The 26,955-nt window shown below is 44.9% G+C and overlaps 1 protein-coding gene across 1 annotated transcript; it reads right to left on the minus strand.

Annotated features, from left to right (window-relative positions):
* Nucleotides 1-8,925: 8,925 nt before the first annotated feature.
* On the minus strand, nucleotides 8,926-21,562 carry Ccdc32 (coiled-coil domain containing 32). Its single transcript, NM_001024245.2, is given in 4 exon segments — nucleotides 8,926-10,786; nucleotides 13,674-13,830; nucleotides 19,415-19,664; nucleotides 21,494-21,562. Coding segments are annotated over 3 exon segments (540 nt in total). The 5' UTR covers nucleotides 19,659-19,664; nucleotides 21,494-21,562; the 3' UTR covers nucleotides 8,926-10,647.
* Nucleotides 21,563-26,955: the final 5,393 nt, after the last annotated feature.

The raw sequence follows: 26,955 nt of genomic DNA on the forward strand, positions 1-26,955 counted from the left end.
TTATTATATAATCCATGACTTTTTGGTAGAGTGTTTACAATTTATTTCTCCAAATCATTTATCTCAGTGTTGAACTGCACAGAGTAAAACCAGACAGACAGACAGACAGGCAGGCAGGCAGGCAGGCAGGCAGGCAGGCAGGCAGACATCTCACTTGTAATTCCAGCATTTGAGAGGCTGATGTAGGAGGACTGGTAAGGTTTTTTAAGACCAGTGTGGCTTATTTACAGTGAGTTGTTTCAGGTCAGCCTGAACTAGAGGGAGATCTATAAAGAAAAGAAAATGGCTGGGCTGGAGAGATGGCTCAGTGGTTAAAAACACTGACTGTTCTTCCAGAGGTCCTGAGTTCAAATCCCGGCAACCACATGGTGGCTCACAGCCATCTGTAATGAGATCTTGGTGACCTCTTCTGGTGTGTCTGAAGACAGCTACAGTGTACTTATAAATAAATAAGTCTTTAAAAGAAGAAAAGAAAATTGCTGGCTAGTTGGCTCAGCTGTTAAGAGCACTTCTTGTTTTTGCAGAGGATCTGGGTTTGATTCCCAGACCCACAGGGCGGCTTGCAACCATCTGTAACTCCAGTCCAAGCTGATCTGATGCCGTCTTCTGACCTGTGTGGGTACCAGGCACGTATGGGGTACACAGACATACATGCAGGCAAAACATACACATAAGATAAATCTAAAAAGAAAAAGAAGGAACTGGGGAGCCGGCTTAGGTATTAAAAGTACGTGTTGCTCTTGTTTTAGATCAGCACCCCTGTCAGATGGCTCGAAGTCACTGGTAACTCTAACTCCAGGGGATCTGACATCCTCTCTTGGCCTCTGAGAGCACCTGTAGGCACATGCGCACACACACATACACAGAAATAAATCTTTTTTTGTTGTTGTTGTTCTTTTTTTCGGAGCTGGGGACCGAACCCAGGGCCTTGTGCTTCCTAGGTAAGCGCTCTACCACTGAGCTAAATCCCCAGCCCTGAAATAAATCTTTTTTAATTAAAAAAACTGTTTATTGATTCTTTGTGTTTCATATCATGCACTCCAGTCTCCCCACCCCCTTATAGCTACCCTTTACTCTCCCAAAATAACACACACACACACACATACACACCACCACCACCAACAACAACAACAACAAAACAACAACAAAAAACCCCAAAGCATAGAAAAACATCTCACCGTGAAAGCTGTAGTATGTCCCAGTGTCCCAGAGCATATCCCTGCGTCCGCACATCTTTTCTTGCAGATGGGCATTGCAGTTGGTCTGGTTTGAGGTCTCTGCCTTCTGTGACTCCATCAGTATTGGATCCTCACCAGGACCCCTCCTGGTTCTCCTGTTATTGCCCTGTGTCAGTTGTCATGGAGGCGAGCAGGTGTCTACTGCCCACCTGTAAGGAGCACAGGAGGGCAGGCCTGTGGATGGCACGGTGGTCCAGAGGTCTTTGTCTGTCTTCCTCCTCCCTTGCTGCAGAGCTCTGTGTATCTATGGCCCGTCTGTGCCATGGGGCAGAGGGCAGGTCTGGGGCACCTTTCCCTGCCTGCAGCACCTGACATGGCAGACACAGGTCTCTGTTTGTCTTCCTCCTTCCTCAGTGCACTGCTTGGATTTGATGGATCTGATTTGAGATTTTTATGTGTCCTAGACATAAAATCGTTTTTGGCCACCAAGCTAGGATGAGCAAAGGCCTGCCATCTGCTCTGCCCCAGACTGAACACCACCACCACCAAGGTGTCTCTGCCCGTTGTGGTGGTGGGAGATGTGACACGGATGACAAATAATCTTGTAAAAGAAGAAATAATTGCACGTCACTTTATCTGTGCACATGAACACTTTTGGGACGCTCCTGTAAAATCTTGTCAGTCTACCATGCTTCTTTCCAATCCTTTTCTTCCATTTTCCTCCGTCCTATGACTCCATCGGACAGCAGGACAGACAGAGGCTGCCGTGCTCCCCTCCTGCCCGTCTGCCCTCATTGTCTCTTGTCAGCCTCAGTGCCACATCCGCACTCACTTTCTCTTCAGATATCTCCTGTGTCTCACTCTTCATCCTCTGGGGCTCCTGCTAAGCATAGCTTAGATGCTGCCGTTCCTCGGAACAGCTCTAGGTGCCTTGGTTGTTTGCGTTCCCCCACTCTTCCCATTTTCTCTTGGTGTTTCAGTTCAGACGGTTTTTAATTTACCTGTGTTCAAGTTCAGTGGTCCTTTCCTCCGCCCTGCCTCACTACTGAGAACCCGGCTGGAGCTTTTCACCGCAGACAGCATGTTTTTGTTTGTAGCGTTTCCAATTGACTTATACTTTGTATGTCTCTGCAGGATTCCCCATCTGTTCACGCAAGTTGCTCACTTCTTTCCACTAGACCTTTTAACAAATTAATTATAATTATTTTAAAGCCCTCGTCTGATAATTCAGCATCTGTGTCATATGTGACTCTGGGTCTATTGACTTCTTTATAAACAACAGATCTGAGTGGAGATTTTTTTCTTTTGTGCCTTTTCGTGTGTTGTGGGTGGGGGTTTTTCTTGGCGGGGAGGGGTCATTTCCTTTATGGTTTTTCTTTTTCTTTTTTTTTTTTTTTTTTTTGGTTCTTTTTTTCGGAGCTGGGGACCGAACCCAAGGCCTTGCGCTTCCCAGGTAAGCACTCTACCACTGAGCTAAATCCCCAGCCCCCGTGGTTTTTCTTTAACTGAATGCCCATGGTATATAAAACAGCAGAGGTTGAGGTCAATGATAAATAGCAGTTACGCCTGAAAGTGGGCATGCCCCTGCCTGCAGCCTGTTGGTGTAGGAGGGTTAAGTGAATCTGGTTGAAAGTCAGGCTATTTGGGTCTCATTGTTCTCATTATTTCCCCATGCAACCCAGGGTCCAAACTCCCCTGCGTGGCTGTGGAGAGTGGGCAAACTTCAGGAAACATGTTCTTGAGCTAGCCTTCAAGCCTTTTCAACTGTCCCACTTGCTGCCCCTCCAGCAGCCTGAGCCGCTTGCCACTTGTTTATTTGATGTTTAGCCTCATGCCGGATAGGGTTTGACTCCCTGCTATCCCAGCTTGGCTTCTGCCTTAACAATTAAAAATGAATTGTGAGTGTGTGCCTGAGTGTCTGTTTGTGTGTGTGTGTATGTGTATGTGTGTGTGTGTGTGTGTGTAGGTGCCTGAGTGTGTGTAGGTTCTTGTGTAGTTTGTGGAGGTCAGACGTGGGCACTGGATCCCCTGGAACTGGACTTACTAGTTGTCAACCACCATGTGGGTGCTGGCAGCTGAACTTGAGTTTTCTGCAAGAGCAGTGAGTTATTCTTTTTTTTTTTTTTTTTTTTTTTTTTGGAGCTGGGGACCGAACCCAGGGCCTTGCGCTTGCTAGGCAAGTGCTCTACCACTGAGCTAAATCCCAACCCCTCAGTGAGTTATTCTTAACTGCTGAGCTAACTCTCCAGACCCAACCTCAACAATGTTTAAAATTATGTTTATTTGTGTGTGATCTCAAATATATGTGCTCCACATGTGGAGGTCTTGCACAAAACACAGCATGACTTGCAAGCGTTGTTTTTCTCCTATACACACACACACACACACACACACACACACACACACACACACACACTTTTTGAGACAGGGCTTCTCTGTGTAACCTTGACTCTCCAGTCTGGCCTGGAACTCAGAGACCTGCCTGCCTCTGCCTCCTGAGTACTGGGATTAAATGTATGTGCCTGGCTTAAAAAAATAATAAACAGGGTGGGTGGATAGGATAGGGGGTTTCCAGAGGGGAAACCAGGAAGGGGGATAACATTTGAAATGTAGATAAAGAAAATATCCAATAAAAAAATGAAAAAAAGTAAGCAATGATTTATGCAAAAATAATTTGTATTCTCCTTCTCTAATTGTCATTTCTGAGGCTTACTGCCTCAGTCTGCTAACCTAGGCTTAGTCCTGGAAGCTTCCAACCTCCATAGAATCTTATCTAGGCCTAGAATGTTCTCAGCCTCTGAGACTTGCTGATGACTAAGTTCAACCTTTCTTGTTCTTTCTGAACTCTGGCTGGCTGGTTCAACTCAGCTGTTCAACTCCCGTCCAGGCTGACTGATTTAATCTGGCTTCTTTCTTTCCGTCTTTCTTAACCTCAAACTAACTTTGGCGATCTGTTCCATCCTTCTGGCGCCTTCTCAATCTCTGTCTCGTTCTGTCTTCACCTGTGTCTAGCTTATTCTCTCTCTGCGACCTGTCTCTGTAAAACTGTCCTGGTAAAACTGCCTCCTACCTCTCTGTCACTGTCTCTCTCGCTGTCTCTCTCTCTCTGTGACTCTCTCCTCCTTCACTACTCTTTTCTCATGAGAGTTGGGCATAGCCTATTCTATCAAATCTTTCTCTGATTCATCATCTTGCCTACCACTCAAGGTTCACATGGGATCAAATACTCTGCAACAGAGTTAGAGCTTTCTCAGTTTGTGCTCCTCTCCTCGTGGCAGCCAAACTCTACCTACAGCTGACTTTAGATGGCTACAAATGACTGTCATCCTCCCCGAAACACAGCAGATCTTTGCTGATTCTTCAACCTACAGTTTCTTGCTCCTGACCATGGGGCAAACAGAGCTTCTCTTACCACTGTTTTTCCTTCTCACTGTCCTCCTCTCAGGGTCTAAGAACTCACTCTGTAGTTCCCGCTCTCCACCCCATCCTCCCCAGTGTTGAGATTTTAGGTGTAAGCACCAACCATTCTCACCCTACACAGACAAACCAGCTCATTGGGGTTTCTTTTCATTTGGTTTCTATCTCTTCCCAAAAGTAATGATCTTTGACTATGTGTAGTGAGTTTGTACTTGCTAAAAACAGATGAGTCTTGCTTTCCTCCTCTTCCTGAAGCAAGGAGCTATTGTCTCTTTTCCCAGTGACTTAAGGCTTTTATTTACAGGAGATGATTGTGAAAATGATTGAGGAATTTTTATTTCCCCTGCAGCCACCACGTGGACAAGTCTGTTGGCTGTGTCTCCAAGGAGGAAGCTCTCTCCTGTCTCCTACTCTGTTCTCACTCTGTTCAGGTCCCCAGGAGACAGGCCTCTTGAAACAAGGCTGCTTGTGACTATAGATTTCTTGTGTCTGAAATGGTGTCTCTCTCTTTTTTTTTTCCTTTCCAGTGCTGAGTATCCCACCCAGTGTCTTGTGCATGCTACCTGAGAGCTTTACCTCTGAGGTACATCCCAAGCCAGTCTAAAGGGATATGACCATCTACAGACAGCCTTCACACAGCTACTAACATTTTTGTAGACTTCTTACCTACTGTATGGTGGCCACATCTTTGCCAGAGTTGTGGTAGTCTGTGTGTATACCTAGGGCTTATGGGAGGGGCTTTGCTTTATTGCCTTGACCTCCAATTTCTTATCAGTTTAAGAAAACCTATGATTGAGGCTGGACATATAGCTCCTTGGTAGAGCACTTGCTGAACAGGAGGAAGTCTCTGGGTTCAGTCTTCAGCACCATACACAAAGAAACCAAAACATCTTTGCCGGAGAGGTGGTGGCATGCACCTTTAATCCCAGCACTCAGGAGGCATCGGAGTTCCTAGGTAGCTGAGTTACACAGAGTCCTAAAATATAGTCGACTGTTGGCTGTGGCTGAGTAACATATCCAGCCCAAACTCAGCGGTGTAATCCATGACACTTGGCTTGCCCATGGACTTTTCAAGGTTTAGCAGACTCCTTGTCTTAATTCCACTTAGTGTTAAGTTGGCCTGATTAAAGGCCAGGAATGAAAATGAGTGAAGGGTGGGGGAGGGAGAGAGGAAGGATGGGAGCAAAGGAGGGAGGGAGGAGGGAAGAAAGGGAAGGGAGGAAGGGAAGGCGGGAAGAAAGGGAGGGGAGGAAGGGAGGAAGGGAGAATGGGAGGAGGGAAGAAAGGGAGGGGAGGAAGGGAAGAAGGGAAGAAGGGAGGATGGGAGGAGGGAAGAAAGGGAGGATGGGAGGGTGGGAGGAGAGAAGGGAGGAAGTGAGAAGGGGAAGAAGGGAGGAAGAGAGGAAGGATGGAGGGGAAGAGGGGAAAAGGGGAGGAAGGGAGGAAGTGAGGAGGGAAGGAAGAAAGGGGAGGAAGGGAGGAGGGAAAAGGGAAGATGGGAGGAATGGAGGAAGGGAGAAGGGAAAGAAGGGGAGGGAGGGAGGAGGGAAGAAAGGGAGGATGGGAGGAAGGGAAGAAATGGGGAGGGGAGGAAGGGAGGAAGTGAGGAGGGGAGGAAGTGAGGAGGGGAGGAAGGGAGGGAGAAGCACACAGAAAACTTCACGACTTAGCCTCAGAACTTAGCATTCCTTGTGTTGTACTCTGTTAGCAAAGCAGTGACATAAAGGTCTGCCAAGTTCAAAGGGAGGGGGTATTGACCCGACATCTCAATGTACACATCACCCCGAAACGTGAACATGTGAGATATGAGACACTGGACCAGCCATCACTGGAAAATAGAATTCGTCGCACATAAATCTACTTGTTGTGTAACAGGAGGAAAATAACTTAAATCAAGTTAGAAAAAAACCCCACAAGCCCGGGACTTATAGAGATATATTTATCACTGCTGAATGTGAATAATTTGTACATCTCCTATCACTGTAACCAGGCCATGCCCAGAGTAGCATAGCCATCTTTCTAGATGCAAATCTGATGTTGTCACTGCCCTTCTTTAAACGGCCATTAGCTCCTCTTCCCTGACCCTAAATCCCTAGCTCCTTACTGTGGTTCTGAAGCCCTCCACACATGGCCTTGCTTTATTAACATCTCGTTCTGATGTTTTCTTTGTTCTGTTCTCTACGCTCCAGCCCCGCTGAACAACTTTCTCAAGATCCTTCAAACACCTTTTTTGCCTTAGGCCTTTGTACACAATTAAGTCCCCCATACTCTTAACTCTCTGTTTCTTCCTGCTCCTACTGGTTCTTCTGGACCAGCTTCCCTAAGTGGCCTCTCTCCCACACCTGCCACCCGCTGGCCTGGGGCTCTGTCTCTCCTCTGCAGGTGCTCAGAAGTGTCCTACACTTCCTTCTGTTGGGGTTCGACTTTAGTTACCACCACACCCAGTGCCTGGAGCAGGGCAGAGGCTCAGCACGTGATGGCTGGATGAATGGATCTCTGCCTTAAATAGTCCACTGCTAGGCTCAAGTGAACAGTGCTCCTACGAACTATGATTACGATGGTAGTGACCTGTCTCGACTCTTGTAACTGAAATAGAGCCAGTGTGTATGGGATCGTCTGAAGAAAATGTTAGCAGTTTTCTGTGGCTTGGGGAGGCAGGATGGAAGGTGTGGCTCAGGGCATCTTTCCTCTTCCAGCAGTCATCCTGTCAGGCAGGCCTGCCTAGAGGGGACACACCTTGGCAACAGTTGGTGGGATAGCTGTTTATGCTGTGTGAACGTCCGGAGCCTATTTCTGGAGCAGGTACTGGATGGAAGCCTGTGTCATTCCAGCACTGACCTTGCCAAGCCCTGGGTGATGAGTACATGTGCCAGAAAAAATAGTGCCAGTCACTTAGCTTACTTCCCTGGCTCCCATCCAACCTTCCCTGGGTATACCAGATCATTAATGCCTTATCCCTGGCTGGTAATTACCTCCAATGGCTGTGAGGTTGAACATTATCACTGCGTTTGCTCTACCTTTTGATCTGTTTCAGTAAGGACCCGAGGAAGGAAGCTGGGGTGTCGAGGCTCTCCCAACACACGCTTCGCCGATTTAAGGAAGTTCTGCCCAGAGTTTCAGGGTGAATGGAGACAGGTCAGCACTTTAGGCCAATCTTATTTTTCCTATGGTTAGACTAATTACTGAAAGGGAACTGGAACACAAAGAGGTCATTTGACTTATTTATGACCACACAGTAAGCCACAGGACTAAGATAGCACCCCAGATGCCTGGTTTCAAATTCAGTGCCCCTTCAAGAGCTTAAGACAAATCTATATGAATACTGAGCTGGCTTCGGATCTAATGTCACATTCGGTTTAGGTTAATGGGGTTTCACCTATTAAAATAGTAATTACTTAAGCTGTCACCTCTGAAACAGTTAAGAGACCATAGCTAAAACTTGCTGAATTCTTAATCAAGATGGGAGATCTGAGACCTTCCTTTCACACCTCCACCAGGGTTTCCTCAGAATCAGTCATCTGCTTTCTCAGACCAAAATGTCCATGGCTTGTTGTTCTTTTTTCAACCTTTATTTTTTTTTTGGGTGGGGGGAGGTGCCCCCAGAAGTTGTAAGTGGGTGTTGGACCCCCTGGAGTCGGAATTACTAACCGTGGTGAGCTGTCTGGTGCGGGTGCTGAGAACTGAGCACAGGGCCTCTGCAAGAGCAGCCAGCCCCATAGCAGCCATAACTGCTGAGCCATCTCTCCAGCTCCCAAATGTCTGTTTCTGAGGTAGAAAAATAGGAGGTAGAGAAAAGAAAAGGCTAAGGCTTTGCCTTAATTATAGAACCACTACTTTTGGCTATAAAAGAATACTGTCTTACCATCCTAGGACCAGCTGCTCTTTGGTAAAATTTCTCTGAACCTCACTCTTTTCTTCCTTCTCCTTCCTAAGGAAGAATGATTTTCTTTTATGATGTAGGATGAAGAAAAATCTTAGCATTTTTCTTTTAATCCTCTCTATTTAACCGAAGCCATTAGATGGTCCTGAAGGAACAGTGAGGTCTGTCATCTGACCTCCAGAGACAGCTTGGTTCAGCATTAGATTCTATCAGTGACTCCCCAAGGTGCCACCAACACTCACCTTTTATATAAAATAAATCCAACTCGCCAGGAACAGTAGGAATAGAGCTAACACCAGTAGTTAACGAAAAAAGAGGTGAGAAAAGTGTATCTGGATATTATAAAGCATTTCTGTCATTAAGCAAGTATACGGTATGACCTTTCTGGCTCCCATCCTTCTCAATAAGGCAAATACTTAATTTGGAAATAAGCAAGCATTCTCTAAAAAGTTTTTTTTTTTAATTTATTTATTTTGTGTGAGCACACTGTTGCTGTCTTCAGACACACCAGAAGAGGGCATATAGATGGTTGTGAGCCACCATGTGGTTGCTGGAATTTGAACTCAGGACCTCTGGAAGAGCAGTTGGTGCTTTTAACCACTGAGCCATCTCTCCAGCCCCCTCTCTAAAAAGTTTTAAGCATACTTCTTATCATTATGGATTTGGACACTGTCACCCAGGAGCCACAGCCCCAGAATCTTACCACAGAACATTTCAGTGTAAACTGTCAGAAACATGTTAAAAACAAGAGACCTGGGACTGGAGAGACACGTCAGCAGTTAAAAGCATTTATTGCCCTTGCAGAAAACCTGGGTCCACCCAGCATCCATGTGGCATCTTACAACCACTTGTAACTTCAGTTGCAAAGGATCTGACATCCTCTTCTGGTGACCATGGGCTCTTGCTCATACATAGTATACATAAACTCACACAGGTAAACATACATAGACATAAGTAAAATAAATAATGAAATAAGAAAATACTTTTTTATTTATTTTATGTATATGAATGTTCTACCTGCATTTACACCTGTGTGCCAGAAGAGGGCATCAGATCCCATTACAGATGGTTGTGAGCCACCATGTGGTTGCTGGGAATTGAACTCAGGACCTCTGCAAGAGCAGCCAGTGCGGCTGAGCCATCTCTCTAGCCCCCAATCTTTTCCTTTTGTGAGACGGGGGTCTATCTATGTATCCCTGGCTATCCAGGAACTTGCTATGCACATCAGGCTGGGAAAGGTTGCTGGCTCCCTGCCTTGGCATACCTTTGTCTTTACTTCCCTCGTTCATGTGAGGGGTCAATGGCACCCCCCACACTATACCGTTGTTTCAATGAGAAAGTTTTACATAGGCAACTCAAACTTTACATGAACAACACAATAAACAAGGAGTAAATGCAAGCTCAGTCGGGGAGCTCGCCACAGGGAGCAAGTTTAGAATTAATCAAGAGTTGTGTCAAACACTAAACCATATTTACAAGTCTAATTTGGAACGTGTAAAGTTCCTACATGGAGAAGCTGGGGGAGAAGCCATGAAATAAAAGATATATCTACACAGATATAAACACCCACGGTTTTACACTTTTTCTCCCCATTTTTTGACAAAAGGAACAAATCAAAAGGAAAAGCCGGGTTCCAGAGAGTCCGTCCTTTTACAACGAGTATGTAAGAAAGCACGCCCAGCAAGGGCTTAGACTCAAGGAGACTGACTTCACTCTCCTTGGCTACACTTGTTCCTGACTACTTAACTATGGAATGCCTGAGACACAGGCATGAAAATCCAGAAGGGAAAGAAAACACAGCTCGCTGGACTGATCCATTATATACAAGGGCTCCAGCGTCTCCATGCACTTTCATGCTTTGCTCTTCACTGGGTCCTTGCAGACCTCTAACCTGCAGCAGCAGCAGCAGCAGCAGCAGCGTGCGGTCAAGCTGTAAGACATGAAGGACAGCAGTGTTTTGATCCAGTGCACACTGGGTCCCTCACTTCATCCAGGACAGTCACACATGGCAGCTCTAAGCAAGTCCCCAGGGGCCAGCAGCTGTTTGCTTTGCGCAGTGGAAGTCTGGGCTTTTCCCCCTCTCTGGATTTCTCCTTGCGGCCGGCTGTGCTGTCAAGCTCTCCACTGTTCCCCCTGGGCCCCAGACAGCTGCTTGGCGTATGTGTGTGTAATTTATTGTTCTGCTGCCGCTGGCTCGTCCCTGGCCTCTGGCTTCTCGGCCTGCGACTCAGGAGGGATGAGAAACTGGACCTCCTCTGTGTTGATGGCGACTTTATCTGGCTGAAGCCACCTTTTGAAATGTTCCAAGGTGCTAAAAAAGATCAGAAGAAGGAATGGCTGGGTCAGATCTCACAGATTAACTACTTGATGACCGGCTCAGTTACTCCAGTCCTGCCTCCTGCCCACCACCGATGTCTTCCCACCTCGGCTTTTCCCTGCTGACACGGGGAGAGCCATGCTACTAATACTCTGACAGCTGCACATCCTGGCAGCTCAACTGCATCATTTACCCCCGAGTGGGCACTTTGGCTCTAAGCAGCGCCAGGGCCCCTTCAAAGCAGGGCCTCTGAAGGCTTGATGGGAAGAGCTGAAGAGCTCGTGCCTCAGTCTCAGCTTTTGTTTCCTCAAATCTGAAGAGGAAAAAAAATTGTCAAGGGGACGAAACACTCAAATAAATATCAAATTATGGGTGAGACAGAAAATCTGAGGTCTTTTCTACCTAAGACAGTGTGAGGCTCAATTACACAAACAGAGCTTATTTGTAAGAACTGTAATTTGGGGGTTTGGGGTGGGGTGACACGGAGATTGAGATCCCGAGATAGAAACCCAATGTTCCCACCAAGGAATGGGCACTAGGCCAGGGGGCATTTTCATTTGTCTGCGTAGAGAGGGGAACTGACTGGTTGTCAGATTCATGTCTCCCTCCTACTTCCTTTAAGTACCCAGGATCACACATTCAAAGTAGACTATAAATGGCTACAAGTACTGTAAACCTCACTCTGTGCTCATCAATAACTCACAGAAGCCAGGTATTGGTGGCTCACTCCCAGAATCCTCAGCACTCAGGAGGCTGGGGCAGGAGGACTGTCACAAGTTCAAGGCTAGCCTAGACTACAGAAGGAGACCATATGTGCCTAACCAGCCAATGAAACAAACAGCTAAACAAACAAAAGCAGAAAGCCGTAGGACTATGGTTCAACAGTAGCATCTTTCACCAGACGATTCTCCTACCTGGCTCTCACGGAACACATGATGACCTGTTTAAATGCACAGCTACAGTTTCCCAGAGCTTGCTCTGTATACCAACAGCTGTGTTCCCACAAATGGAGGTAAGAGGAACAGAACCCAGGTCAGAGGTCGGGAGAAGCAGTGGGATGGTGTATGTCCATAAACACAAAGAGAATCAGGTGAAAGAGACGTTTATCCCTTATCAACTGCCTGTTTCATGGAACTGTTCAAATAGTTTAGAAAAGGGAAAATCAGAAAAAACACAGGGAAGGTCACACTGTTTCCTGTACGATCACATAAATTCTGTGATCTGGTTTCAGAAAGAGGAAATTCTTACTTGACTATGCAAGAGAAGGTCTCATCATCTTGGAACTGGAATAGAAGGATATTTTCAGGAAGACAGGACATTATGCCAAGTTATGAACAGGTCAGGAATCTATGAAAAATATATTAGTTTTTGAGCCTTCCAGGGGTATTTTGGCTGCACTGGTTTCTGAAGGACCTGAGGGTATGCCGACTCGAGGCATGAGGACTCGAGTGAAAGGGCTTTGTAAGTTAAATCAGGGTAACTATCAAGTTTTATTTAGACATTCGTCTTGATTCAGGCAATAGCATCTTCACATGACACAATGGGACTCTCAAAATCAACATCAACTATGTGTTGGGAGCTTACGTCATATCCCGCTAAGGCCTTTACTTAAAATGTTAGTTGTTATTCCTTCCATCAATTTTTAAAATTGCGTTTTAATTTTTTTTTAAATTTAATTTTAAAAACGTGTGATGTACATGTGTGGTATGTGTGAGTGCAGGTCTGAAGACCCTTGCGTGTACACTCAGAGGTGAGAAGGAGACATCAGGGTCTTAATCCATCATTCCCCGCCTTATCCCCTTGAGACAGTGTGTCCCACCGAACCTGGAGTAGGTTGGTGATTTTACGGAGGGTTACAGTTAAGGGGCTGCTTTGGATCTCATAAAAGACCTCCATCATTAAAACAGTGTTGAAACCGAAAGACCGTGGGGACTTTTGAAGTTGGACTGAAAGCATTTTGCGTTACGGTTCAGTCACCAGTCTGTGAGCGACAGGGAGTGAAGTGCGGTGGTGTGAATGAATGTCTCTCATATACTCGGGCATTTGAACACTTGGGTCTCCAGCTGTTTGGAAAGATTAGGAGGTCTGGTCTTGCTTGCAAAAAATGCACCCCTGAGGGACAGCTTTGAGGTTTCAAAACCTCCCGAAATTCCAAGTTTACTCTCTCTGCTTCCTGTTTGTGGCTGAAGTTGTAGACCCACAGCTTTCAGCTTCAGCTTTGACTCCAGTCACCATGCTTTCCCTACCATGCATCCCTGCTGTGACGGCAGTGGACTTTTATCCCTCTGAAACCATAAGGTCCAAATAAATCCTCCCTTCTGTGAGTCGCCTTGGCCATGATGTCTTATCACAGCAACAGAAAAGCAACTCAGACACTCTCCCCCAATCACCAGGCACGGTGTTAGCACATAATAGATACTTGACAAATATCTGTTTGTCCCATACGCATTACTGGGCGGCTGGACTAGGACAGAAGTTCTCTGGTACTGAGGATTAGAGGATAAGAAGACATGGTTAGCTGACACTTCAGTACCTATTTCTCCAGGGCACAGCTTGAAGACAGCAGCTTATCCTCAACTCTATTCATCTGTGGCCAAGAGGTAGCTGAGGGTACCTAAAAAATCTACTACTGGGGGCTGGGGATTTAGCTCAGTGGTAGACGCTTACCTAGGAAGTGCAAGGCCCTAGGTTCGGTCCCCAGCTCCGAAAAAAAAAGAACCCAAAAAAAAAAAAAAATCTACTACTGGTCCATACAAGGTCATACTGGACAACCTTCCAAGGGATATCAGTAGTAACTTGTACCAGACCTCTGACATCACTCTACCTGAGTTCTTTAGTGAGTGAGAAGTGTTCTTAGTGAAGCCGGCTGTCAGCCAATTACCTCTCATCGGAATCAAGTCCATCCACAAAAAACTCTGAGGCTAACTTCTCCTGGAGGAATCGATCCCAGCATTCCTTCTTAGCTTGGGCCAGAGTTCGAAGCATGTCCTTGGAAGTTACTTCCTCGTTTAAACCTTTGATTCTTCTTAGTTTCTTCTCTGAAGGGAAAAGAAATGGAGCGTGGCATAGAGACTATGAGATGACATTTTAATCAAGTCTGAAGTACAAAACGCTAAGTGGGCAATTCTCTCCAGTGACAGCACAAGCTCCAGGTTACCTTGTCTCAGATATCCAACCAAACAGACCCCCGCACCCCCAAAATCCTTTTACTGATGAATACAGACCCTGCAAAGTAACTCATTTTTAGAGAAAAAAAAATGAAAGTTGTCTGAATATGCTTCTTTCCCACGTCTTGCACTATATTGAGTAAATGTTTAACTCTGGAAAAAGGAAGAACCACAGGCTCTCATAAGTAAATCAATGGCACAGTTTCTTTGTTTGGTTGTTTGTTTGTTTTTTCCTGAAATCACAGGATCCCAGCAGGTATCTCTCTAAGGAATGCCCGTTTCCGGCATGGCATGTGTATTCTAGCTCCTGTTTCCAACTCCTTGAAAATAACATCTCTGAGGCGCACGTGGGTTTTTTTGTTTGTTTGTTTTCTTCTTGTTAAAAGGACACAACCCTCATGAGAAAGAACTGAGGGGATGGAGAGCCCCAACGGGTCACTAGATGCTGGAACTGACGCAGTAGGAATGCAGTAACAAGAGGCCTTCAGGATCTCTATGTGGGACTGCATTCCTGATTAAAGAGAAATATCGCCCAACATTTCAAAAACTTGCTCAATTTGTGGCCTGGATGTTGGCGCCTGATAAAAGCAAACGTCTTATAACCCTTTGAGAGTGATTCACTGGACTTCCTGGTGCTAGACCTTTAATTTCTCTTCTTTGTGTTTTAATTGTTGAGGAGACCCCTTTAGCAGTACTCAAGAAGTGACATTATCATTTCTTCCCGCCTTAATTTACAGGTCACTTCAACTATATGATTCAGTCATGTTGTAGTCTAGGACAAGCCACAAATGCCACAGTGATTCCGTAAGACAGGTGACGCCATGTGTACCTTGCTTTGAGTAAGTGCGCTCTATCCTGTTCACTGATGAAATCGCCTTTCTCAGACCAAATCCTGATTGTTAAGCAAAGTGTGAGTCTGCATGAGTCACAGAACAAGGTTCTCCAAGCAAAACAGCTGCCCCCTTCAAATCAGATGCCTGCTTCCAGGAGAGCATCACCAGCAACCTGTTCGCTGCTGACATTCCCTTAGAGCAGTGGTTCTGAGCCTGCTTAATGCTGTGGCGCTTTAAAACTGTTCCTCATGCTGTGGTGACCCCCACACAAATTGTTTCAAGTCTACTTCATATCTGTAATTTTGCCTCCGTTATGGATTGTAATGTAGATATCTGATACCCATGTGAAAGGGTCATTTAATCCTCTATGGGGTTGTGACCCACGGGTTGAGAACTACCTTAGAGGAAGGAGGCTGTTGGACGTTCATCTGTGATTCTGGTTCTCCGGCCTGCACTTACAGCCATTCTGCCCTACCCGCATGTGGGTAGCCTCACGGGGTGCTACACTGTATGAGCCAGGGAAGGGAGTTCCAACTATGCAGCTACTAGGAAGCCATCATTCAGACTGCGTGAGGTCTTTCAGGGTTACCTGCTTTGAGGTCATCCATTCTCCTACAAGTAACCCCTCACCCATGCTCTGTAAGTGAGCCCAAGGAATCTCATTGGTTCCCCGGGGTGAAGTATGGTGTTGTAGTACTTAGTATTGTGGTTGGGACCCTAGAAGGAAGGGGTAGGAAAGGATGCTCAAAACAACAAGCAGATGATAGCTGTTTGAGGGATGGCGGTTAATCTTAAAACTAGGAGAAATGTTGTAATCCATAGTCTTGTTTCCATTTCTAAACACGTGACATCAGCTAACAGCTGCTGACCAAAACAATAAACACCTTGTATTTCTGTAAGTCACCAGCAGGAGCCCACCCAAGTAAAACACCTGCAGCTGATAAACGTTAATATTTGTTTCCTTAAGGATATAAAAAGGATAATGCATTTATCTGGCTGGATTTATAATTGTTACTCTTATTGGTAGATTCTTTTTGGCACAGGCTTATTTAGCAATAAAAAACAATCTTCAGATTGTCTGGTCTTAGTTGTCATGGAGATGGGTACTCTTTGGGGCTAGAATGGGCTTCTGGGTGTGCTAAGTTCCCAAGCAGATGTGGTTTTAACAGGCAGGCAGAGCCAGGTACTGTCACACACCCAAACCTGCCTGCCATTATCACCCAGTCCTCTCCTGGGCTGCAAAAAGGCTCTTGGCTTCCTTGAGAAGGAAATCTTTTTTTCCCCTTAAGATTTATTTATTTTATAAGTGTTCTATCTGCATATACACCTGTATGCCAGAAGAGGGCATCAGATCCCATTATAGATGGCTCTAAGCCACTATGTGGTTGCTGGGGTTTGAACTCAGGACCTCTGGAAGAGCAGCCAGTGCTCTTAACCACTGAGCCATCTCTCCAGCCACAAAATGGAACTTTTAATTTCCAGTTAGTTTCTTAACTGATTATAGAAAGGCCAGTAGTAGAGTTTTAACTTTCCGACCAATATTCATCAATCATCACCATCATTTCAAGAGGGCTTCTTAAAAGGCCAGGTCACTTGTTATCAACCAGCCAAGGAATCTGGTTCTTCCCCAGACCAATGCCCTCCCTGTTCCTTATCATCGTGCAGCAGATGTTCTGTCTGCCACAAACGGAACTCTCAGGCCCCTCAGCCACAACTGTGAGCACTGCTATTCCTGCTGGCTTCCTTATCAATTTCACGTGGACCCCACATCTTGCCTTCCACTTTTCCACCACATTTTCCTCAGGACTTTTTCTTCTAATAGTCCTTACTGGAAATCCTCTGTCATCCCATTTCTCAGCACTCATCTAAGCCCTCTTCTGGCTCGTCCTTGTGTCCTTCTACAGAGGATGTCCTCCTCAGTAGCAGAGTGACTGCCTCACAGGGGACTCATATTTGACTCCCGCCAACCGTAAAAATAACAAAAGTATTTAAACAGGCCATAGGACTAGGCTTCTACAAATAATAATTCCCAGATTTAGTTTCACAACGCATGGATCTCTCCACAATGGAAACCACGTGAGGAGATGTATTTATCCTGATTTAAACAGTTACACCACGTACAGATGAACTGAAACATTACATACCACCAATCAAAGCAACAAACACCCAGTTCCTTTAAATTACTAGTAAGAGCTCACCCACAAAACAAAACAAAAGCCCTGCAGGTGATATATGTTAATAGCCAAGGGATTTTCAGTTTTTCCTGAAGGAAGCAAAAAAGAGTGATGTCTCTATAACACATAATTAGCTTTTGTCTTTTAGAAAAAGGGGGATGATTATTTAACACACTGCAAGAAGAGTGGTGGGTGTGGCAGCGGTAGAATTGTCAACCTACTACTGTTTTTGTCAGTGAATTCTCTACAAGGTAGGTTCACTTAACAATATGTTAAGGGGGCTGGAGAGATGGCTCAGTGGTTAAGAGCACTGGATGCTCTTCCAGAGGACCTGAGTTCAATTCCCAGCAACCACATGGTGGCTCACAACCATCTGGAAAGTGATCTGATACTGTCTTCTGGTGTGTCTGAAGACAGTCACAGTGTACTCAGATACATAAAATAAAATAATATGTTAGCTCTTGTTCTCTCTTGCTCTTGCCTTCCTGCTCCTGCTCCTTTTGTCCCTTCCCCTTTCTCTCCCTGTGCTCATGGTGGCCTCTACTTTCTTCTCTTCTTCCTCTTCCTTCTCTTCCTCCCTCTCTCTCTCTCTCTCTCTCTCTCTCTCTCTCTCTCTCTCTCTCTCTCTCTCTCTCTCTGCGCCTACCCTTTTGACTCCCCTTCCCTGAATAAACTGTATTACTACAGAGTCGATACATAGAATGTTTGCATTTTTTATGCACCTATTTAAAAAGTATATTTAAGTGGGGTTGGGGATTTAGCTCAGTGGTAGAGCGCTTGCCTAGGAAGCGCAAGGCCCTGGGTTCGGTCCCCAGCTCCGAAAAAAAAAAAAAAGAAAAGGAAAAAAAAAAGTATATTTAAAAGGGCAGGGAAACCGGAGGTGTTTAATTGCCTAGTAAACCCTATCACGCAGGAGTTGAAGGATCAGAAATTCAAGGTCATCCTCAACTATACAGTAAGTTCAAGGCCAGCCTGGGCTACAGGAGACCTTGTCTAAAAGCAGAAGTATTGGGTGGGGAATAGACTATGGATATGGCTCAAAGGAAGAACTTTGGTTTGACTAGTATGTCTGAAACTCTGGGTTTGAAAGCAGAATAAATGAATAAATAAATATGTCAGTCAGAGTCAGCCTGTGGTAGTTTGAATGAAAATGGCTCCCGTAGGCTCATATATTTAATACCTGGTTACCTTGTTGGAGGAGGTGTGTCAGTGGTGGTGGGTGAGCTTGGAGATTTCAGAAGATTCATGCCATTCCCAGTATTCTCTCTTTCTTCCTCTGTCTCTGTCTCTGTCTCTGTCTCTTTCTACCTTGTAAGATGTAAGCTCTCAAAGCCCCTAAACCCTAACCTCAACCCTAACCTGACTTTATTCTGCCACCATGAACTCTGACCCTCAGAAATGGTAAACCCTAAATTAAACATCTTTCTTTTTCCACGTTTTTTTCATTGTGATGTTTTGTCACAGCCATAGAAAAAGTGTCACTGGGGTTGGGGATTTAGCTCAGTGGTAGAGCGCTTGTCTAGGAAGCGCAAGGCCCTGGGTTCGGTCCCCAGCTCCGAAAAAAAAGAACCAAAAAAAAAAAAAAGAAAAGAAAAAAGAAAAAGTGTTGCTGACACTACCCTAGACAGACTGACAGTCCCCTTTTCCCTTGCATGAAACAGTTTTGATTTCTTGTGTATGGGTTCTCTAGATATTTATTCTATGGCCACAGTACAGGATACTGAAAATGTGTTCAGGAAATGCTTTCTAAATGGCCAACAGGGGCCTGGAGAGATGGCTCATTTATTAAGAATGCATACTGCTCTCTCAGAGCACTAGAATTTGGTTCCCAGCATCCATGTTGGGGATCTCAAAACGACCTGTAACTCAAGATCTGAAGGATTTGAGACCCTCTTCTGCCCTCCAAGGGCACCAACCTGCATGTGCATATACACACATACAGACACACATAAACACTCTTTTAAAAATTGCTATCAGAGACAGAATGACTCTTCTGGCAACATGATTCCATTCCCACCAGTAATCTGTTTAATGGAATCGTTTTTTAAGCTTCAGCCATTGGAAATCCCCATGTACTTAGTACAAAACAGTTTTGACTTACTTCAATGGAAATGGGCAACCATTTATAAACAAGAGGGTTTCTACAGGATGCCAGAAATAAGACAGAATTTACATGAAATGGTCTAAAGCAGAAGTCAACAAAAACAGTTTTAAAGATAGTACAAGAAAAGGCATGGGCTAGGTGGGAGCTCCTTTCCAGCAAACAACCTGAGACTTCCCCTAAAATTACATCTGGCCCACATGGCAAGGGCAAAAAAAAAAAACCCCTAGAAAACACAGGGGCTGGGAATGGGTAGGGAGGAAAGGAGATGAGAGAGAGGGAGGGGGGGAAGGGAGAGAGGCAGACACAGACAGACAGACAGAGAGAAATAGAGACAGACAACTCACCTAGAGATGCTAAATACACTTCTGAATCATGCAAGGGAGCCCAGGGCTTTAAGGCTGGCTGGACAGCAGAGTCTGCTGCCGCCATACTGCCTTCACCTGCAGGATGGGAATCCATAAAGGAGTCCGAGAAGGCATTGTTGGAAACATCTTCTTGGGCAGGATTTGGCAGACAAGAGCAGATTTCGGCCCAGAGATCACGGCCAGATTTTGTAGCTGAAGAGTCAAGGCTCTCAAACATCTTCATTTGGAGCTGGAAAACAAAACCCAAGTGAGTAAAGCCTAGTTCAACACAGTACCATACTGGAGACGGTGGTGAGTGCCTTTAAACCTGGAACTTGGGAGGCAAAAGCAGGCAGATCTCTGTGAGTTCCAGACCAGCCAGGAAGTCTCAAAATAAATACATTTAAAAAAAATAAATGAAAGAAAGAAGAATGCAGTACAGTGGTTGGGGAGATGACTCGGAGTTTGGTTTTCAGCATCCACAAAGAAGTTCACAACCATCCTTAACAAAAGTTCCGGGGCATCCAATGTCCTCTTCTGGCTCTGTGGACACCAGGAATGCATGTAGTGCATAAACATGCATGCGGGAGAAACACACATAAAATAAAAATATTTATATGTGCATGTGTATTGTAGACAAGTCGTAGTACACACCTTTAATCCCAGCATCCCAGAGGCAAAGCAAAGGCAGGAGGATATCTGTGAATTTGAGGCTAGCCTGGACTACCTAAGTTTCAGGTCAGGGCTACATAGTGAGACGCTATCTCACACTCACACACACACACACACACACACACCACAAATTCATAAAGGAGTTTGAGATGTCCATAAAGGAGCCCGGGGCTTTACAGTTGGCTGGACAGTGGAGTCTGCTGCCTTGCAATGGCTTCACCTACAGGATGAGACTCCATAAATGAGTCTGAGACTCCAGCTCCGGCCCTTGCATTTTATATATTCAATGAACACAAGACCTCGTGTTCCCACTGTGCACCAGTGGCTAGCTACTCTGCCTTCTGCAGACCTCCCTCATACAGCTATTCTACCATTCGTCAGTGAGGATCTGTCTTCAGTGGGACACAAACTGGCAGTCTTAAATAGTCCCTTACTTGTGAAAACAGCAGAAATGGTGCTTGGTGAAAGTGTTGGGTCCTATCATAAAGGAAGGTTATGTGCTCATTACAGTAGCAGTGGGCTGTGTACTTCAAGTTCCTCCACACCCCTATTCATACTTTTTTCCACTTTATTACTACTACTTTAATTGCCCATATTTTTGCAGTGAAGTGTGCTAACTCAATAAATGTATGCAATGTGTTCACCCAGATAATTAACCATGAATGCAAATACTGAGAGAGAGGCATTTTCATCATTTTATACACAGTTAGGTGTGGTGGAGCAAATCTGTGACTCCTGCACTCAGGAGAGTATGAATTCCCGGAACTGGTGAGGAAGATGGAAGTAGAACCGGAAAAGGATGAGGAAGAAGCAGGAAGAGGAAATAACAAGATCAAATGAGCAGTTTGCTCAAAGCTGCATTGCTGGTATATGATGGTTTGCTTTCAAATCCTTATTTTCACCCAGCACCAACGGCCTGCTTGAAAAACACACTGAAAGTCGCCCACACCGAGATGGGAGAAGGGCTCTGCGCAGAGCCTAGGGGCTTCCATAACCATCTAGGTTTATAGACTCTGTCAATGCCTTCTTTTAAGAGGGCTTTTAAAGATCAGGAAAGATGACAAGAGCAAAGTCTGAATTCCAGCTAAGTCCAGCCAGCGCGAGGGCCCAAAGTAAAAAAGGTCAGATATGTCACTAAGTCCTTAGAATCTCCACTGAAGTCCTCTACACACCCAAACCCCAAGTCTGTTCTCACTCGCCCCCCCCCCCCCCCCAACCCCCGCGTGTCCCTGACTCCGGAACCTTCAGAACCGTAGAGGAGACGGTGTGTCCAGATACCAGGCCTCAGTCGCCCGGCCCAAACAAATCACTCGCCTTGATGATCCAGTCCCTAATGCCCTCAGTTGTGTTCCGCTGTCAGGCCATATTAAGAGATGCTAAACACTGACACCGCTGCCCCTCACCTACCGCAATCACCTGCCCAGCAGTTTCCAAACACCCGGCTCAGGTTTGTCGCTGGCAGTCAGGAAGAAGCAGGGAGGGGCGGAGTCTCTGAGTGACGGAGCTGAGGAGCCCTCCAATTGATGTCTGATTTTCTGTCGTTCTGTGAGTTGATTGGTAAAATAATTAATGACGCCCAGAGGCGGGCAATCGGTGGGCGGAACTAGTGGTTGCCAGGAAACGATGGAATCGCTTATCCAGAGTTTAGTACCTTCACTCTCCAGGACCGGAGTGATTCTTTGCAGGCTGCAGAGTTCCAGTTTTCCACCACCCATCCCCCAGTCGTATAGGGAAGTCAGTTTTCTAGACTTTTCTTGTTCCCCAGAGATTATGATTTCTAAAGCCCTACTGAAAGAAGGTCCCTGCCTAGCTTGTAAAACTCGATGGTCCTCAAAGCCCCAAGGCTCTAAGCGCACCCCTTTTCAACTGCCCTTGCTTGGATTGTTTTCAGAGTACATCCCAATATTGGGTGAAAATACAGATCTGGGGGGCAGTAAATCGTGTATCAGTTACCACCCAGACAATTCTCTGAATATTTGTGTTACTTTTACCTCTTAACTATCTCAAGTTAGAGCATGCCACAGTGACATAGGACATCCGGGACTCAATTCACTGACTCCTGAGACTTCATTTAGTTGAAGAAAACAAAACAAAACAAAACAAAACAAAACAAAACTAAGCTCCTACTCTGCTGTGTGTATTGTAAGTGTGAATTCAGAACACATAAGACTAGTTATGGAGGAGCCGGATGTAGATCGCTCCTGAGAGACACAGCCAGAATACAGCAAATACAGAGGCGAATGCCAGCAGCAAACCACTGAACTGAGAACGGGACCCCCGTTGAAGGAATCAGAGAAAGAACTCGAAGAGCTTGAAGGAGCTCGAGACCCCTTATGAACAACAATGCCAAGCAACCAGAGCCTCCAGGGACTAAGCCACTACCCAAGGACTATACATGGACTGACCCTGGACTCTGACCTCATAGGTAGCAATGAATATTCTAGTAAGAGCACCAGTGGAAGGGGAAGCCCTGGGTCCTGCTAAGACTGAACCCCCAGTGAACGTGATTGTTGGGGGGGCGGCAATGGGGGGAAGGTGGGGAGGGGAACACCCATAAAGAAGGTGAGGGGGAGGGATTTGGGGGATGTTTGCCCGGAAACCGGGAAAGGGAATAACACTTGAAATGTAAATAAGAAACACTCAAGTTAATAAAAAAAAAAAAAAAAAAAAAAAAAAAAAGGACTAGTTATGGGCCCCAGCTTAGTGGAGGAGAAGAACCACCAGACAGACAGACAAATCTACAAGTGGCACCCAAGACTTATGGAAGATGATGAGAAGAAGGAAGTGGGACACACACACACACACACACACACACACACAGAGAGAGAGAGAGAGAGAGAGAGAGAGAGAGAGAGAGAGAGAGCGACAGAGACAGAGAGACAGAGAGATATAGAGAGAGTTATAACACCTTCAATAGCCAGCTGTAATAGTGCATGCCTGTCACCCTAGTATTCTAAAGCTGAGAGCATGAGGCTGTGGAGTTCATGACTAGCTTGAACTATGTATTTAGTTCCTGGTCAATCTGAACTGCAAGCGAAGATCTTATCTAAAATTAAACTATTGTACAAAGCTTCCAATGACTGTTAACTTGTTTCTTTAGTTATTCCTATTCCCAATGATTAAAAGATGTTGGGGTAACTTTTTTATGTGTATGTCTTCCATTTGTTGTCTGTAGAAGCTAGAAAGGGGTGTTGGATCCCCTAGAACTGGAGTCAGAAGTGGTGTGAGACTCCTGATGGGGATGCTGGGAACTGAACCTGGTTCTCTGGAAGAGCAGCAAGCACTCTTAACAGTTGAGGCCCATTATTCCCAGTTTCTAAAGCTGTTACCCTACCACAAAGAAAGATGCCGAAAGACTTCAGCCAATCACCAGTTACCAGTTACTTGGCTGAGGAGCTGTGTTCCAATTCCATCGGTTGGCAAAGGTTGCAGCAAACTACTGTCATGAGCAAGTATCACCACAGAGTGCTCTGTTCCTCACAGCTGTAAGCATTCTTAGACTATGAATTAAGAGAAGTGGAAAGCAGAGGGACTAGAAAACAACAAAATAAATAACAGACAAGACTGCAGCAATGCTACTCATAGAATAAAAGAAAGAAGTTGGGTGTTACCTGGCTTACAGAAAGGAGCATGAGAATGAGGTTCCCAATGCTTCATTAAGGTGTGCCAAGCCTTCTTGTGTCACATACATTCTTTATACTCGTTTTTTCCTAGACAAGATTTCTCTGTGAATTCCTGGCTATCCTGCAACTCACTTTGTAGACTAGGCTGAACTCAGAAAACCACCTGCGTCTGCCTCCCAGTCACCAGGATCAAAGGTGTGTGTGCCACCACCCCCTCACTCACATTCTTTTTTTTTTTTTTTTTTTTTGGTTCTTTTTTTCGGAGCTGGGGATTGAACCCAGGGCCTTGAGCTTCCTAGGCAAGCGCTCTACCACTGAGCTAAATCCCCAACCCCCTCACTCACATTCTTGATTTCTAATTTGGTCTTTCAGATATCTGGATACCACAATGAGATGCCTTTAAACAGTAGCTGTGAATGACCCAGTTGCTGGAGAAGTACACCTTCTTAAATTTACAATCATAAATTAACAACTTAGAACACTACCAATTCATTCAAGTCCTCCAAATCCAATCCACATGCTGGAGTCGGTTGTCCATCGACAGTAGTTCAGGCTTTCTTCTATTTCTATTTTTTATTCCATCTTTAGCAGGTACATCTTTCCCTCCCAGTTCTGTATCACATATCAACCCTCCTCCCAGAAATGCCCAGGAGTGTGCTAGATAAATACAGACTGATCTCCTGGCTGTCTCTTGATCTTGTAAGGTCAAAATGAACCATCACAGACAGTTTCTGGTTTTCACCTCTTGAAGGCAATAATGTAATGTCAGAAGTTCTCTACTCAAAAGAGGGAGACAGGATCTGGGGGTTTAGCTTAGTGGGAGAGCATTTGCCTAGTTCGTGTAAGACCCTGGGCTTGATCTTCAATACCACAAAAACTCAATGATATTTTAAAATTTTAAATGTTTTCAGATGATGCTAGATGTCCACAAAGTACAAGGAATGCTGGCATGTTGTAAATTAGTGCTTCTCAATCCTGCAGACAAATCACTTGACAATCAGGCTGGAGAGCATATTTCTGTTTAAAAGTCAAGAAGAGTCGGGAAATGAGGTTTTTGACTTGTTTTTACACCCAGCAACTTTGCTAAGCACCATAATATGTGCTTTAATTGAATTAAATTATTAATTATATCAACTCTGTTCTAGAACAGTCCAGTATGAAAGACAGGCTCTAGGTCACATGAGACTGAAGAAAGAAAGAGGCAGAAAGACCTCAGTTCAATTTATTAGAAACTTGTGGATGGAAGTATGGTCCTTTTTGGCAATAAGACCAGGGGATACCTGCCAGAAGAAAGGAAATGTATATTCTGGTAAAAAAAAAAAAAAAGTGAGTTCAAGGTAGAACATACCTGGTTTACCTAACTCAATATCAACATCATCTGGCATTGATTGTGCTGGGATCTAGTTACAAAGCTCCCCATATAATTTAGTTTACTTATAGTTACTAGGAAACTATGTGATGAGAATCAACTAAAGTTACTCGGGGGCAATCATGGTTATCCTCACTGTGTCTATGACCAGGTCAAGCTGAGTCTGTACAAACTCCGTGAAGCAGAAACCCTGCTGATGTAAAATTTTCTTTGGATAAAATGCTTCCCTCCTTGTAAGTTTCTTCCTTTCTTCTCCCTGACTTTGTCTCTATTTGTCTGTTTCTGTATGTCTTTCTGTCTCTGTCTCTGCCTGTCTCTGTCTCTGTCATATCTCTGGTTAAAAGGCAGGAACCACCATGACCAATTCTCAATGTAAATTTCTTTTTCTTTTTTTCCAGAGCTGAGGACCGAACCCAGGGCCTTGAACTTGCTGGGCAAGCCCTCTACCACTGAGCTAAATCCCCAACCCCTGTAAATTTCTTTTTTTTTTTTTTAAGATTTATTCATTTATTATATATAAGTACACTGTAGCTGTCTTCAGATACACCAGAAGAGGGCATCAGATCTCTTTACAGATGGTCGTGAGCCACCATGTGGTTGCTGGGGATTGAACTCAGGACCTCTGGAAGAGCAGTCGGGTCTCTTAACCACTGAGCCATCTCTCCAGCCCTGTAAATTTCTTAATGAGGCAACTCACTCATAGTGTTTTCTTTTTGAAGCAATTATGTTCTATCTACAACCAGTGTAAAATTCAACCTCTATTTTTAAAATTATGTAATTAGGAATCCGACATTCAGCATAAGGATTTTGACAGCTTCGGATATCTCAGTCTGCTCTGAAGTAAAACCACAAGGACATCTTCTGTCCTTCACTTCATTTGGTGAGACTTTTGTTTATGACTTTGAACTCACTAGGTCAAAGATGACCTAAAAATTCTGATCCTGCTATGTCTACCTCCTTTGTGGGACTTTTGATACACAGAATAATTTATCTAAAAATCTTCTCTTGATCTTCTCCAGAAGGCTAATATATAAGATAAGACTAGTCTAAGCTGGGCTGGAGAGATGGCTCAGCCATTAAGAGCACTGACTGCTCTACCAGAGGTCTCAGCAACCACATGGTGGCTCACAACCGTCTGTAATGGGATCTGATGCACTCTTCTGGTGTGTCTGAAGACAGCGACAGTATACTCACATACATAAGGTAAATAAATCTTTTTTTTTTTAAAAAAAGAATAGTCTAAGCCAAAATTAACATTTTGTATAATAAATACCCATGAGAAAGTTCATGTTCACATTCTTGAACTGGGCTAGACACTTGACTTGTTTTTAGATATCCGAATATCTACCTTTTTGGAGGCATCCCACTGTGAAGGATAAGGGGCTTATTGACTATTTTCAGGCACTCTGTAAAATAAGACAGACTTAAACCCTCTTGGCAGAAGGAAGGCTCCCTTGTAGGATTCTGGATCTTGAGATAGGATCACAAAGAAGCTGTGATATTTGGTGATTTTCAAGGGGAAAAGGGTTGTGGGGGCAGAGTAATTTGGCACAACTGTGCATCTCACAGTGGCAGCATCCAAGCGGGTTTCTTCTCAGGCAACCGCTGGTTTTCAGATGCTTTGCTTGCCTCACTTTGGTCTCTTTGCTGAGTCTATACTTCAGCTCTTTTATGACTCCTATGAAGCACTAATGCCCTTCTAGTAATCCCCTCTCTGATGAAGTTAGCAAATTCAGGTCTCGGCATTTTGCATGTAAGAACCCTAGCAAGCAGGGGAGATAGCTCAGTTGTTAAAGTGCTTGTCATGCAACACAGACCTCAGTTTGATCCCCAGAACTGACATTTAAAAGGTGGGCATTGTAGTACATGTTTGTGAG

The sequence above is a fragment of the Rattus norvegicus genome, chromosome 3 (genome assembly GCF_021556685.1).
Source record: "Rattus norvegicus strain SHRSP/BbbUtx chromosome 3, alternate assembly SHRSP_T2T, whole genome shotgun sequence".
NCBI classification, from domain to species: domain Eukaryota; kingdom Metazoa; phylum Chordata; class Mammalia; order Rodentia; family Muridae; genus Rattus; species Rattus norvegicus.